This window comes from Bacillus rossius, chromosome 1, assembly GCF_032445375.1.
Source record: "Bacillus rossius redtenbacheri isolate Brsri chromosome 1, Brsri_v3, whole genome shotgun sequence".
In the NCBI taxonomy this organism is placed as follows: domain Eukaryota; kingdom Metazoa; phylum Arthropoda; class Insecta; order Phasmatodea; family Bacillidae; genus Bacillus; species Bacillus rossius.
The window spans coordinates 95,812,979-95,829,687 of NC_086330.1; the positions used below are offsets into that span (position 1 = coordinate 95,812,979).

A 16,709-nucleotide genomic window follows, 5' to 3' on the forward strand; every position below is an offset into this window, starting at 1 on the left:
TAGCAAGGCTAATTTACATAATGTGTTTCAAAATATGTAGAGAACTATTCTTTACATAATATAAATACGTAAAATTAAAATAAAAGATAAATATGTCACATCATTTATATTTATAAGCCTACCATTGAATACTTTGTATGTCAAATACGACACCAAGTAACGCTAGGTATTTTTGTTAAGTCGACTGGTTGACTTACCCGCCCAGGCGTGACCTTCAAATCATGTCACATACCTTTCCACAAACTTTCCAAACCAATCTTTACTGGCAGTGAAACTGATGTTACTGTTCTGATATATATACATTTTAATGGTTTTTAAAAATTCAAGTTCTTATTTGTTTATCAATGCTTGGTTCATACCAATCCTGTCACGCCCATGATTTTTTTTTTCATTGCAACATTCATTGAACAACCTTTTCCATGTGAATCATTTATTCATTTCTGTTCCAGTATCTAATGTAAATATATTCCCGCTAGTACAACCAACAGCATCAGACTTATTTAAACGTTTGATAGAGTCCTTGTTTTGTACAATTGAGTGCACAGTTGACTTGCTTATAACTAAAGTGTAACCAACGTAAGTGTGGCCTTCATGACATTCTGCATCTCAAATACTCGAACATGATGCATTATGCTCTCACTTAGAAGCCATGATTCCACTATGATTCCTACTGCAGGTGCTTGCGCACGTACAGTTACCGGCAGACGAATAGGCAGATCTTGCTTTGTTTTGTGCGTGCTAGACTGAAGTTCATCATGGCCCGGTCTGTGGCCAGAACACAACGGTACGGCATGGCGGCAAACGCGTGGATGTAATAACATTTGGTCCTTTACACTCCATAGCCGCAACCGAACTTGCCATAGCTGATGTTTGTACAACAGCTGATAGCCTAGTCATACCCACGTACACATCTCTTCCCCCCTCGTAAGGCTAACTGTATACCACAGTATATCTGTTGTTTACCGGGATAAAACAGACTTTGTGGCGTCATGCCTGAATTTTTTTTTGCCTGTGGCAATTTCATGCTAACTGAAATTTACAGACGTGTTATTCAAGACTGTGGCAATAAAATTAACATCACGCTAAATGAATTCACACAATATGAAGACGTGCTAAGTGAGGCATTGGTGTACAAAGATACAAAGAAAAATACTGGAGGAAAAGTTGTAAATTTTAAATATTCAACACTGGTACTGTCCTATTACCATTCACCAAAATATTTTGTTCCTTTATTATGTAATCTGTATAAACAAAGATATGTATTAGAAACTTTACATCATAACACAAACATCTATGGTTAAACATATTTCACCACCTTAATTAGTGACGTATTTTTGTTGTAGATTATTTTATAACTGTGCCTTGACACCTATATTCGGATTTGCGGTACTATATGGTTCAAATTCAAAAGCTGGCAACAAAAAAAAAATAGGATATGACCGACCAGTAAGGAATCATTTAACTAGGACACCCCACCTTTTTAGTTAACTTTAGTAGTTAACTCGGCACTTGACAGAGAGCACGCGTTGCATGCAATCGGCGAGATATTGATATTCGACTACGTGCGGGCGCTCTATACGGACAGCAATAAAACCAAACAAGAATGATGCCAACTAGCGCTGGCTACATGATTATAAACAGTACACCACGGCGACACAGACGATCAGATAAAGGTTATAACGTTTAAAAACCTCTTTAAAAGAAAATTTAAACAAAGACAACTTCGTATTTCAATTAATTAAATAAGTAAGTGGTAATGTCCGAATAAATATTAGCTTTCTACTTTAAAATACATCGTTTTATACAGAAAAGATACCTACACCGGTACACCCCGGCGACGCAGACGATTAGATAAAGGAAATAACATTTAAAAACATCTTTATAAGAAAATTTACACGTCAGACTACTACGTATTTCCATTAATTAAATAAGCAAGTTGTAATGTCCAAATAAATATTAGATTTCTACATTAAAATACATTGTTTTATAAGGAAAAGATACCTACACAAAGAGCTCGGCATCTAACAGCGGGACCAAAAACAGCATGCGACGTTTACGCGATAAGTTTTTTTCATCCCAATTTTGACAGCCTAAAGTATGGGTGCGACGCTTATGCGAGTGCGACTATGCAATAAAAGAGGGTACTGTGTACAACCAACTGCCACTAAAGTTAGTATTAGGTCATTCTCTTTTTTTATATGGGCCAAGCACCATAAAAAAATTAAGGCATTTTAACCAACCACCACAAACTACAAAAAGCCTAGTTTGTATAGCTTTAAGCTTAAGGTACTAATAATTATGCTGTAAACTGTCTGGGTTAAAATATTTAACCTTATTTCTTCTAAAATTATATTAACTTACTTTTAATTTTATAATATAAATTTCAATTTTTTTTCCCTTACAGATAATGAAAAAAGAAATACACAATCTGATCAACGATAAATGACAATGGCTCCCCACAATAATCATTTAAGCTCTGTTTATGACCCGCTGGCACCGTTAGAAAACTGATTTTCGGAGGTTCACAAGATATGATAAAAAAAAATTTTTCTTATTGTGTTAAAACAGCAGGATACCCATTATGACAAAATATTAGTGACTTAAATATTGTAACCAAGAAGATTTTTGTTATTGAAAATGTAGCCATTAATGAATACAAAACTGACGTACTTCCGCCAAATTTGACAAGTTTCTTCTCGTGAGAAGTAGCGATAAAACTATTTTCACTTATTTTTATGTGTTTTCTTATAAACATTAAGCGAGGCATTACTTTTTTTAATGTTGTGGTATTTCAGGTATGTCGTAGGTAATTATGTAAGTCAGACATTAAGAAAAAATATTACACTGCCCAAGAAAAAAACACACACAACTAATATAAAGTATATATAAAAGAGAGCAACCTGCACTATTATTGTTAGTACTACCTGCTGGTGTTTATTTAGCATATGATCTAAGGTATTTATGATCCTGCTAACCTCTAAAGTTAGGTATTTTTATTTCTGCACACACCACTTTTTTGATGTTAGTTCTACCCTAAAGCAAAGGCTACACATGCTTGCCTGCACACAACTTAATTGTAAGTTGGTTCCCTGAAATACTATAGATAGAGGTTTTACTTGTACACTAAGCCTAAAATAACAAGATAAATAATAATTTCATTGAATTACATTCAAAAAAGCTTTAAAAATAACTTCAGTATTTGGTTTCATCACACATAGTTAAGTTTGCCTTCAACCAAATAAAATCTCCAAGACACAAATTTTCCATTCTTTTAAAAATGTATAGTTTCCCATTATTATTGTATCATATGTAGATATAATTCTACACAGCACTGCATTACTCTTACTGCTTCTTTAGCAATGAGCTGTAGTGCTTTATAAATCACATTATATCATTGGTATTAATTTTGAAAATAAAGATATAAATATTTTTGAAAAATTTAAAGTGAATGTACAAAGTAATCACGGTGAATAACATCACTTTCAGCTGAAAAATAAAAACACTTTTAACTAAAAATAACACCACGTTATGCTATAAAATAAAAACACACATGCAGGTCTCTAACCATTTCTCAAGATCGCAAATTTCAGGATGGCCACAAATTTACGATTTATAAATTCAAGGATATTTCACGGATTCCAAAGACCAATGAAGTGTTTTTGATAGGCATGTGCGAGAAAGACTTTTTTGAATTCGAGACGAGATCGAGAAAGCAATTTAAAAATTCTCGAGAATCGAGTCGAGATCGAGAAATCTGTACTTTAGTTAACAGGATAATATGATCCAAAAAAGTAAAACTCAATAATCTGACAAACATACATAATTATTAGGGACCCGGGAAATTCGCGAAAAATGTTAAAACCATTAAAAATGTTGTTAAAAATATTAAATCCATTATAAAAATGATTTAGAATGTTTTTAGAATCAAGAAATACTCGCGAATTGGTTAAAATTCGGTAGTACCCACGAATTTCTGTATGTATTCAAGATTATACGCAAATTTTTCGGATCCATGACAAAAAAAAGTTTGTGCGAGCGTGAGACGGTTGTTTACTACTTATCCGTCAACAATAGCAGGTTGCAATAGCCGGGTGGGTGGAAGGGGGGAAGGCAGCGGCGGAAGATGAACAGTGAGTGTAACAGTGTTAAAGGGGAGCAGGCATAGTGCCAGCTGGGTCCAGTCAGGTTTGAATAGTCGTAGGGTGGACACATATTCGTAACGTTCGTTTATATATGCGGATATGCCGCCCAAAATAAACATTGACGAAAGAGTGAAACAGTTTCCCCAAGATGGAATGGTTAAATCTCAAAATATTATAATATGCCGTTTTTGCAATAAAACAGTGGCGTGGGAAACTTCCGACGGTGTGAAGAAACACATACGAAGTAATAATCACGCTGAAGCCGTCAAGAAAGGAAAACGGCAGAAAACGATGTTTGAAGCTGTCGAAGGCGCCAAGGAAGCGAAGGTACGGTAGTGTTACACGATATAATGCTGGCATGCATTATCTTTCACCATTATTGGAAATGTATATCACAGAACCATTAACAAATCCTTTTTATTTTTTATTGTTTTATAAAAAAAAGTACGTCACTTCAGGAACACAAGTAGCTACAGTAAACTCTCGGTTATCCGGGCCCGGAATATCCGATTTTTGGGTTATCCGTGCTTGAATTTAGATTAATTAATAGTTATTCTGAAGCTGTAAAAAAATGACATCGCTCCGACGTATTTCTTCATTTGGCCCTTCAATATTTTTAACCACTCTGTTTCTGTGTCAGAAAGCTGTTTGGTCTGACCCTTTGTTCCGTCCTCCCTTTCAGATGTCACATTTGTCACTCTTTAAACCAGAGGGGGATACCCTTACTTCTACTCACCCACCCCCCTCATCTTCATCTTCTGTTTGTTTGTTTCACGTGTTACTTTCCGCTCGGCCCAGCAACACGGCAGGCGCCTGGCGAGTGACGTGTCTGGCTGGCATTCGGCTGGACGAATGACTAGGGTTGGGAAAATGAAGGGGGGGGGGGGGGGGTGTAAACCTTGCCTGAATTTATGTGTGCATTGTCAGCACAATCATATCTTGCGTAGTGTTAACTTTCTCTCTTCCAAATAATGTTGTAAATGACCGTGAACGAGCAACCTACGTGAAGGAAATCTTCACGAGTACCTATATCACGACAGGTTTTCATTATGCAAACAATATCGTTTTTCTCGTGCGACACGGAACTGTAAAGATTAACTTGCCGCCGAGTTGTAGGAAAAATAAATACAAGAAACATTGAAGGAGTGGTTGACTGCCGCGTCGCCAGCAGACGGAGAAAGACCACATGGCGAGGCAGTGCCCTATTTTTTTAAGCCGAGACACTAATTCGAGGGCGGCTCTTACCGTGAAACAAATTACCCTCTGTTTTTTTTTTTTTTTTTTTTTTTTTTTTTACAGGATTTCAATTACCCGGGCAACGACGGGGTCAAAATTAACACGGATAATTATTGGGAGTTTACAATAAAGCTGCCAGCTACATAATTTTGCTACTCAGTGCTAAAGCACAGTTTAAATAAACCTGCATTTCCTTTTGGTAAAGCTTAGAGTTGTATATTTCTGTTAAAAAAATATATATATACTAAGTCCATGTTTTACTTTTAGGTTACTAAAATGGACTTCATCACATCCACAGTTGAAATGATGGTATTGCAAACATACCACTTGATAAAGCAGGAAGTGGGTGAAAAAACAAATAGTTGTTGGTGGAGACCTGCCTAGCAGTGATACCTTACGCCGAGATTACCTGCCACATTTAGCAAAATTATGAAGGACGAAGTGGTTACAGCACTGAAAGAAAAGAGGGTTGCCATAATGTCAGATGAAACTACACGTTTGGGAGAGCAATTTATGTTGTTTTGCTCTCTACAGTTGAGCCTTGTGACTCTCAACAACAGAATGTTGCTGCTGTGACTTCATTAGAAGCTGTAAATGGCAGGACATATGCTAGAGCTATTTCTGATGCCTTCCAAGATATGGAGGTTGGCTACGATCAGGTGGTGGCATTTCTAAGTGATGCAGCTTCTTACATGAAATCTTGTTTTGATGGGCGTTCCATATTGTTGCCCGATTCAGTTGTGCAAGTGCAGTGCTGGGCCCATAAAGTGAATCTTCTTGGAGTCCTAATGAAAAACAGTCTTTCAGAATTGAACCAAGTTGTAATATCAGTGAAGCAGATATTTTTAAATGCCAGGAAGAAACGTTATGCTTTCCAGCAGTTTTTGCAACAGGAAGGCTCTAGTGCTGGATTTTTCCCTATTCCTGTTGTAACCAGATGGAACTCCTGGTTGACAGCAGTTGAATGGCTTTCTGATAACTGGGCGATCTTGTTTGCTTTTCTGCGGTCAGAGACAGCAAGGGAGAACAATTTCAATGGTGGTTCATCTCATCTACAGACCCTTGGCGAAGAGGAACTCGGCATGCTGCATGTACAATCACTCTTTGTGAAATCAGTCAGTTCCCTCATTAAACCATTCTTGGTAAGCTTGGAAACTAATTCTAAGCCTATGGTTTCAGAAGTCTATCCAAAACTCCAGTTTGTGAGGAGGAGACTGCAAATTTTTGGTGAAGGTGTCTTCAGTGATGAAGTGAAGGAAAGTGCCAACAAGGGGGGAGCTGAATTGTTGCCCCTTGGAAGGGCAGCCCTTCAGGATTTTTCTGGCAATGGTGTGTTCGTACAGCGACTGGAAGGGCAGCCCATCAAATTTCAGAAAACATGTTTCTTTAAATGTTAAAATAATCCTGAAAACTTGCCCCTTGGAAGGGCAGCGCATCAGGATTTTTCTGACAGTAGTGTTTTTGAAAGGTTGTCTGAATTGTTGCCCCTTGGATGGGCAGCCCTTCAGGATTTTTCTGACAGTGATTAGTTTGTAAAGCGACTGGAAGGGCAGGAGAACAAATCTAAGTCCAACAACCTTGAACTTCTGTCTTCCTATGCATATGAGGTTCTGGAAGTTGTCATTTAAGTATACCTATTTACAAGAAATTAATCTTAAAAACACTCATTATTTACTGTTTACATGTGTGTATTCATTTTGAGTGAGCAGTGTCTTACCTAAGCTACATTATTTTATTAATTTTCTTGTAAAAATGTGAATTACCTTAATGCGCATGAACACTGGTTTAAAATTGGTTTTAATTTTTTTTTTAAATTAATTTAAAATTAGATATATGTAAGCTTTTATGCAGCAAATTTAAACAGCCTTTTAAATTAATTTTGATCTTGTATACGTTGGTACTCAAGAAATTTGCATTTTACACAAGAATATTGGTAATTTTACTCAAGAATTTTTGCTTTCCTCACTCAAGAAATTTGGCAAGTGCTATTCAAGAAATTCCCGGGTCCCTAATAATTATTCAATAATTTTATCAAGTATCCACAACTGCAATTGCAACTACAACTTTACCTTTACACTCAACAGTTTATTTGCCTACTGTCGTATGTAATTGTAAACATACGTTATTGATTCCATAGTCTATACAGTTTCCTTGAGCCATGGACGGTACTTGATCATGAAAGTCTGAACATTCACCACTATCGATATGTCACTATCGATACGGACCGCAATTTAAACATCATGTTGCTTGTTATATACTGCTGGCCGTGTGTATAACATAAGGCCATAAAACAAAATGCAATCGCGGAAGAATTCTGCAGTCATGTTTATATTTTTATTTTTTACCGTAACGATTTACGTTGATACTTGATATTGATAACGAAAATGATTTATTTTTAACTTTAATGTTGGTTTTATTAACGGAAAATAATCATTTTCTTCTGTAATTTAATGTGATAACCACAGCACAATTCATTGTTTACGTTTACCGTTTCATGTAGTGACTTGTGAACGGAAGTTGTTAGTTTTTAACTTTTTAATAATTTATCGTGTATACTATCGTAACAAGTATATTTTATTTTATTCGATCTACGTTACGTTGAAGATATGTTAATTATTTCAACACGCAACGCAAAATGCTGCCTCAATATATTATATTACCTAACCTATTTCTTGTTTAAAAAATTCTCGAAAATTCCGAGCCAAAAAAATTATCTCGAGACGAGATCGAGAAAATTTCTGTCTCGACTCGTTCTCGATGATGCCGAGACTCGCACATCACTAGTTTTTGAGGTTCAGTAAATGATGAAAATAATTCAAAGCATAAACATTATTTACTAGGATTGTATGATATGCATGATGATATAAACATTGTTGATGTACAGTTCTCCACACTACGCTCAGTGCTTGAGATTTAAGATCCAATTTTTTCTAAAGATGGTACTAAGAGGGATGGAGGGTAGGGAAATGTAGGGTAACAGGTTGTGAAAGGAAAGCCTAGAAGTACAGGGAGAACTCTAGGAAAGTTTTTAAGGAGAGAAGGAGAACTGAAAGGAGGAAAAACTATATAGTAGTGAGAACGATCAGGAAATGGAATATTTGGGATGAAGAATGTGCGATGACAAGGAGTGTGTGTCAGGTCAGAAGAGCAAGATGCTTGCCATGGAGTGTGCCCAATCACAGCAGTCTTCAAACATAAAAGGTAAAAATAACTGGTCAGGAAGTCAATGATTGTGTGCTGTTTTATTGGAATTTAAAAAATTAATAATCTGGTAAAACTGTATCTAAATATTGATATTAACACATTAGATACAAATATTAAGTCACTAAATATTCAATTATAAACCATTAACCTTAAAATAGTTGTCAACACCTCAATTTGTGGACACACATGTTTTGATACTTTAACAAAGATACACACATCGCACACAAATTGATACCTCAATCATTGCCTATTACGGAGGTATGGCCGAGACCAAAACACAGATTTTATATTATTTATTCGCTCTACGGATCAAAATACTTCACAAAACAATAAAATTCAAGAACTCAAGCCAAATTTCAAGCACATTTCCAGATTTTCCGACGAGAGATAAAATTCAAGGGCCAAACCAGCTTATCAAGGATTCAAGGACATGTGGCTACCATGCAATTGTGGCCCACACTTTCACTCAATGTTCTAGCATGCAACTTCTTCACTCACAGGAGGAAGTCCATCACTGTGACTGTTTCTATCGGTTTTTCCATCTATATTCCAGGCAAATACTCATGAATTTGCTAGATATTCCTCATTTTGACAAATACTGTAATTGGTGTCTAGTTACTAGGTTGGTAAATACAAAAAATAATTTAACTTAACACAGAAAACCAAATGAAAATTCCAACACCAAATTTTCCATGCATACCTGAGTTAAGAACTTGGGGGACAACTCGCACTTGGAACCAAAGTTCTTGAGCTGCAGAGTCATGTTCTCCTTTGTCTGCGAATCAAACGTGGGATTCACAATCAAGCAATTTATGAAGAGCCACATATGACTCTTCACATTGTTAGGTTTAATTTGAAACCCTGTCTTGTTCTTCTTCTTGAAGGCTTCCACAAGATTTTTCGTAATCATGTCTGCGACGTAGTCCACATGTCGTCCACCCTGCGGACATGAAATTAAATGTCACAGTTCACCACAAATATCATAAGCTTACACTATTGGTCAGAAAAGTGTTCAAATAAATATTCTTTTTATACTTTCACAATTTAGGAGAAGATTTAAGTGAGAAGACATTAAAAAATGTGAAGGTCACATAACAAATAAAAACATAATTAGAATATGTTCTGAACTTTCAAGCAAGACCAGCCCATAATTTTAGTGTTGGGCCATTTGAAACAAGAAACAAGCTTTTGCAGAAACATTTAATTGTAATACTATGCATAATTATTCATTGAACAAAGCATTTTATTATAAGCCACTAAGATGTGTCAATACTCAGTTTGCCAGTACAGCAGAATCCTGTTTTAATGTTTTTCAAGGGGGCAAGAGGGAAAAAAAACACTACAATCAGGAACACATTATAAGTAAGGACCACGAAATTTTGTGAACAGTGAATTTAAAGAAAATTAACGAAATTTGCCTTTTTTTGCTAAATTTAAACATTTTTGACGAAACACAAAGTTTGGCATTAAATAAAGACATTTTCATAAGATGATCGACGCCATTTCTGAAAACGTAACACCGTTGTTCATAGATGTATAACACAGGAAACAAATTTCAGTAAGAGTAATTCAATATTTTGAACACATTTTTTTATACCACAGCACAAATAAATATTATTTATGACCCCACAAACGCAATACTTTGGCCTTCGTCCATGCTCTTTGTGCTGTGTTTACAACGTGGCGTTATACAGCTTTTTTATTATATCTTTGATTATTTGGTTTAGAAGCGGGAGCAATGACTTTGTTTACAAGAGAAGCTTAAGCTTTTTATATTATACCAGGCTTTATGTTACTTATCTTTAATTACTTGATGCAACATAAAAAAGAACAGCTTTTATATTTTAGTAATGAGTTTTTGCACCACACTTGCATTATTTTAACACCAATTTTGATCAATTTTATTTAGTTTTTCAGGGTCACTAATTATAAGTAGGGATCCCAAAATTTTGTGAACCACAAAATTAGTAAAAAATGACAAAATTCACCTATTCTATGAGTTTTCCTTGAAATTTAAACATTTTTGCTGAAACACAAAATTTGGCGTGAAATATAGCTATTTTCACTAGATGATCAATGCCATTTTTTAAAACATCACGCTGTTTGTAATATATTGAAAACAAAATAAAATAGAGTATTTCAATATTTAGAACGTATTTTTTTCTACCACAGCACAAATCAATATTATTTATCAAAACCTCAAATGCAATACTTTGGCCTTTGTCCATGTTCTTTGTGCTGTGCCTACAACGTGGAGTTGTACATCTTGTTTATTTATCTTTGGTTCTTGGGTTATTTGGTTTAGAAGCAGGAGCCACTGCTTTGTTTACAAGGGAAGATACTACACATTTTATATTTTACCAGGTGTTATGGTAATTTTCTTTATTTCTTGACGTGACAAAAAATGTGTTATTTTTTCAAGTGAAGAAAAAACTATGTTGACCAGAAAACTTCCAAAAAAATTAGGAAATTAATATGGAAATAACCTATCCACTTATTTGAAAATATCAATTAGGCACTTGTCAGTGTTTGAATTTTTTACCAATGATCATATCAAGCAATATAAACTAATTTCATGTAAAATCCACTGATGGGTACACTCGAATCTTGAATCAACTGAAACCAAGACAACTATTTTCCTTTAACTTCGTGGTGCTTCCAGCTACAATTTTCTTTGTCTTTACAGACACACTGCCACATTTCTGTAAATCTGCCTCACAATTCACAATGATAGGGTTTAGAGTGGAAATGACTATATCCAATTCCTTCGCCACTTTAACATGTGTTTTTTTTGTGGATTCCTATCTACAAATGAAATAAATTAAACTCTATACGCAACATAAAAAGTTTTTTTTGTGCCATTACAGAACGGCTGGAAATAGGGGTGTGCGAATAGTGGATTTTAATGGTCAAATATTTTCGAATCGAATAGTAAAATTTTCGAATAGAATGTGAATAGTTTCGAAGTCAAATAGTTGTAATATATATATTTTTTATATGTTACAGCACTGAACAATGGTGGGTTTTCATATATTTAGTTTATACAAGATATTTTCTGTGAATGAAACCACAAAAAAAAATTCACTTAGTATTTTTAAGAGTTATTGAGGACATGAATTTTTATTTCATATATAATAATATTTAATAATTGTTATCTATTTTATATTTGATGTAAATATTGGTCCGAATATAAGGCGACCATTTTTACATAAACGAGAAATGAGAAAATTGGAAGTCGCCTTATTTTCGCACCCAAGACATCAGCACCGCAAACATTAGTTCCAAGCTGAAAGCTACATAGAAACTTTGTTAAACAAAATGTTCACGATTTTTTATATTAACTAAAACTTTGTTACCTCGCATGGGGAAAACGATAAATCCACCCAATATTGCAGTAATTCACAATTGTTTAAAGTTGAAAATTAAAATATTTGTTCTTGAGTAAAAATGTGAATGTTGAAGCATCTCAAAATGGCAACCTTTTATTTCACAATTCATATTTGTACTTTGTGTACAATCGCGTGTTAACATTTACGGTAATATAATTTCAGATTTTTAACGGAAATATTTTACTAAAATATCACAGCTCTTTTCAGAACGATTGTTTACGTTTACAAACAGAAAATGTTAAGAACATTTCGGATGTAATGTTTGGAAATTCACGGCTGCCAACTGTCTTTCCACAATATTTCTTTGTTGTAAAATGAACATTGCCGAACACGCACGAAGACGTCATATTTACATGAATTTGGTACGTTGCTTCAAAAGCTATTTTAATAATTTCACAGTAATCCACTCTTTATTTATGTAAAAACCTTTCAAACAACATAATTATCATAGATTATTATTTAAAATTCATAGGACAGAGAGAGACACTGTCAGAGAGTAACATGGACAAATATTCGCGGTCACGTCACCGAAGTTATTCATGGCCGTATGCTTCACCATGGCAGCTAGCCACTTGTTTTGTTCCGGCAAGCTGCATTCTTTGTTTGCTTTGTTACGTTTAACACACTACTAAATAGTAATACGTAGCTGTGAAACTGAAAGTTAAATGCGGTATACATAAATGCAAAAAGGATTTATCAACACAAAATGTATGTCTAATGAATTTTCACATTAATTTCTACCAAAATTATTTTTACATTTGTTGGCCTCCTGAAACTGCAGGTCGCCTTATATTCGGGCCAATACGGTATTCACAATTTTAAATTTTGCTATTTGACTTACGAATGTGAATAGCTCGTCAGTTACTATTCGCAACTATTCATGTTTACGAATATTCGCACACCCCTAGCTGGAGAACTAAAATATTGTAGAACTATGCAAGTACATCAGAAATCACACCAAAATGGCAAGGAATGGAAGGATGTTTTATTTTGTTTTCCAAGACAATATATAGAATACACAGAGGTTTTAAATTTTTTTTTTGCATTTCATGAAATTTATTAACAAAATTAATATGTGCGATATTAATAATTCATAAAATGTTATACTATACAAGAAATAAATACATTGTCATTATGGGGAAAATGTTATAGGCAGGTGTCTACTGTATATCTCAGAACGCAGGAGCTGAAAACATACCTTGGTTGTTGCAATGCTGTTAACAAATGAGACCTGCTGGAAGCCATCATTGGACACAGTCACCGCAACCTCCCACCGCTCATTACAGTTCTCATACACAATGGACAAAGGCTTTCCAAAGTCATCTTCCTTGTCTTTGATGAAAAGATCAATATAGTCCTTAAAGTTTTTCACCTGCAATACAACCATTACAATTATAGTGTATAAAACCCTTTAAAAAGAATAATTTACATTGCCAAAATGCATGCAAATTACTAGTATTTATGACTGAAAAAAATAACTAAGTACTAGTATATAAAAATCCCAAAAGAAATGTTACTTACGAGTACTAATCATAAAAAAAGGTACATTTGATCATTAAAAAAAAATTAACTATTGAGGTAAAGTTTTTATCGATAGTTTTAGTTTACTACATACAGTCAAACCTCATTAATACGAATCTGCTTAGTACGAAATTCCCGTTTATGCGAAGTACTTTCACAGTCCCGGAAAATAAAGTATGATTTCCTATGTTATTCAGTAATTTTAATACGAAATACGGTTAATATGAATTACGAAGTTGTTTTGATCCCTCAAGTAGCTGTTAACGTGTATAAGTAAACGGTTAATACGAATTTCACCGTCGAAGTCTAAAGTAAATCGTCTTCATAACCGTAATGTAAACAAACGTTTCTCCAAAGATACATGTATGTATCCTACAGCGCAAAATGGTCGAAAAACAAGATGAAAAATTCAACTCTAGTGGCGATGTAGGTAACTAAACTAGAAAAGATGCCATGTTGTAAGCGGAAAACGAAAAGGAAAGAACTCTATACCTTATTAATATTAGTCGTCGGAAGTGAACATACGTAGAAGTTTAAACAATCTATGGAAAAAAGTTCTGATATTTTCCATTGTTCACGCACGTGTATCTTAACCTCAATTTTGAGTGTTAGTTGTTTTATAATATGACTGCAAAACGTAAACGAAACAAACTTACATTGCAAGTTAAAGTTAAAATTATCGAAGTAGACAATGGAGAGAACGAAAACTGAAATTGCGAGAGAATTTAACATCCCGCAATCGTCGTTGTCGACAATACTAAAAAATCGTGAAAAGATTGAATCGGCTTTTGCGAGTTCGTGCATATTATCAACAAGAAAAAGAATGTGAGGCCCAAAACATTAAGAAATGGAAGCTACCTTGTTGCAGTGGTTTTAAGAAATGCGTGCAGCAAACTTGCCAATTTCTGGACCTATGATTCAGAAGGCAGACTACCTAGCATTGAGGTTAGGAATTTCAGACTTCAAGTTCAGCAATGGTTGGCTACAACGGTTTAAGGATCGCAACAATCTTGTTGGCAAAACTATGTGTAGGGAGTCGGCAGCAGTAGATACGACCAAAGTTAAATGTGGTAAACAATGCCTATAAGAAAAAGATAGTGCAAACCAGAATTGATGCTTTTTTTTAAACCAAATGTTTGAATAGAAAATGTGTCATGAATGCAAGTTTATTGAAGTTTGTATTATGATTTATTCTGTAAGTGTTGCATTGTGTTTGTTTCATTCAGTGTTTACATATTGTCATGCATGTAGTGAAGCCAGCTTATACTACTAACGGTGTGTATAATTTTCTTTATAATTGTAAATATAGGCATTTAAAGTTCAATCAATTTTTTTTTGTCATGATATCCCAATAGTTTGGTTAATACAAACCCTCGTTATTACAAAGTGCTAAAATTATGGTCCCTTCAGGTTTGTAATAATGAGGTTTGACTGTATCTACTTTACATGATCCATACTAGAGTATAAAAATTTTGGTCATCTTTTTTGGAACGAAAAGTTACATTTTGGTTGATTTAATGACACGTAGGACAACAATTACAGCCAAAATTATGATCGTCCACTGGTTTAGTTTCTAGGCTGCAAACTTCTATGCAAAGGGATTAAAGAAACAGGTGCAAAGTTGCAAAAAGTGCTCGAAACTGAATGGTGATTATGTGAAACTGTAAAGCAGGTGTGTAATAAACTAAAACTGTCAATAAAATCTTTTTCTCGCAAGTTTTTTTTAAATGACTAAATGGAGCTTACTTTACAAATAATTTTTATTATGAAATTTAAGAGATTTTTAACATAATAGTTTTCCTACCCTACAATAAATTTTTATTATCTCTATTACTCATTTGATGGATGTAAAACAAATACTAAGCCACTACTAACTCACCGGCAAGCGCTTGCCATTCAAGTACACTTTCACACCTCTCGTGGAAGCTGCCACATCAAACGCACGCCTGGACATGAGGTCAACGATATCCTTGTCCAGTTTTTCCATTTTGAACTTTGTCAAGTCCGGAGTGAAGGTTATTTTTGTAAAATCTGAGCCAAAGAAATCCTTAATTTTGGGCTCCGATGTCTTGGTCATGTTCGATGCCCAAACCTGGAAATTACAAAACCCTCAATGTAATAGTAAAAACCAAGACCATGTTACCAATAAACATGCATAAACCGACAAGAAGGGCTGCCTAGGAAAATGATGGAGTTGAAGGACACAGGAAGATGATCCCAGGATGAACAAGGAGGAGGTGGGAAGAGCAGGTAGTTTAAGGAGTGCAGGAGATAGAAGATGAACCAGAGTGGAGGAGGAGGAATGGAGGAGTGAGAGTGACAGAGAAGAGGCATTGTACATAGTTGACCCAGTCACAGGCTGGAAGAAGTTGAGGATGATGAAACAGACAAAAATTTTCATTCATTGCTCCAGAACTGGGCTGCCATTGTCAATTATTTATTTATCTTCTTCCCCCTTTTTTTCGTACATAAAAAGTTAAGATTCAAGAACAAATTTTTCTCGAGACAAGTAAAGTCTATGTTCACTATATTTTTCCACAGCAATAGAAAATTTAGTTTCAATACAGTACTTAACAACTTCTTCGTTAGTATTCCTGGCACTGTAACATATCTTAAAATAATAAAAATAAGGTGATCTGTTGCAATAATGCAAGTCATACAAAGGCTGGTACATTTTCAATAGTAGCATAAAATTAACTGATTTATTACAATAATCACATAATGAGAGATGAATACCATGTTTAATACTACAATTATAGTACATGTCACTTGACAGTGCATTTAAGCAGGGAAAAAACTGAGACAAGATTACTTTAAAAAGTAGGGCCGTTCCAATACCGATACTGGTATCTGACAAAGGCCGATATTCAGCTTACTGCTGATCACAAGATATTGGCCCAGGTATCGGGGCAAAAACCCAGCACAGACTTGTTTTTCCAATACTGACTTTCCTTGTTTGTTGATTGTGAGAGACCACAGATTCTCTTTGCTGCCAGATCATGCCAGTTACATTTAATTAAGGCAAATAATAATTATTAAGTGTATATTGGTTAACTATAACATAATTGCTACAAGCTAAGGATTCCAAAATTCCCTGACTTTTCTCGGTTTTCCAAACCTGAATTGACATACATATTTCCCTGACTTGATGTTGACGCTTTTTCTGCAGGAAAAGAATGTTGTATGTGCAGTTCAAATGTCCCATTTTCATATTAAA

At 34.7% G+C, this 16,709-nt stretch overlaps 1 protein-coding gene across 3 annotated transcripts in view; it reads right to left on the reverse strand.

Annotated features, from left to right (window-relative positions):
* LOC134540437 (DNA topoisomerase 2) overlaps window positions 1-16,709 on the reverse strand; it is a 132,864-nt gene that overhangs the window by 95,028 nt on the left and 21,127 nt on the right. For all 3 annotated transcript variants that reach the window (XM_063383190.1, XM_063383207.1, XM_063383199.1), the window contains exons 5-7: window positions 15,372-15,584; window positions 13,170-13,343; window positions 9,283-9,522 (exon numbers count right to left, since the gene is read on the reverse strand). In XM_063383190.1, coding sequence (XP_063239260.1) covers window positions 9,283-9,522; window positions 13,170-13,343; window positions 15,372-15,584 — 627 coding nt within the window. The remainder of the gene's footprint in view (window positions 1-9,282; window positions 9,523-13,169; window positions 13,344-15,371; window positions 15,585-16,709) is intronic.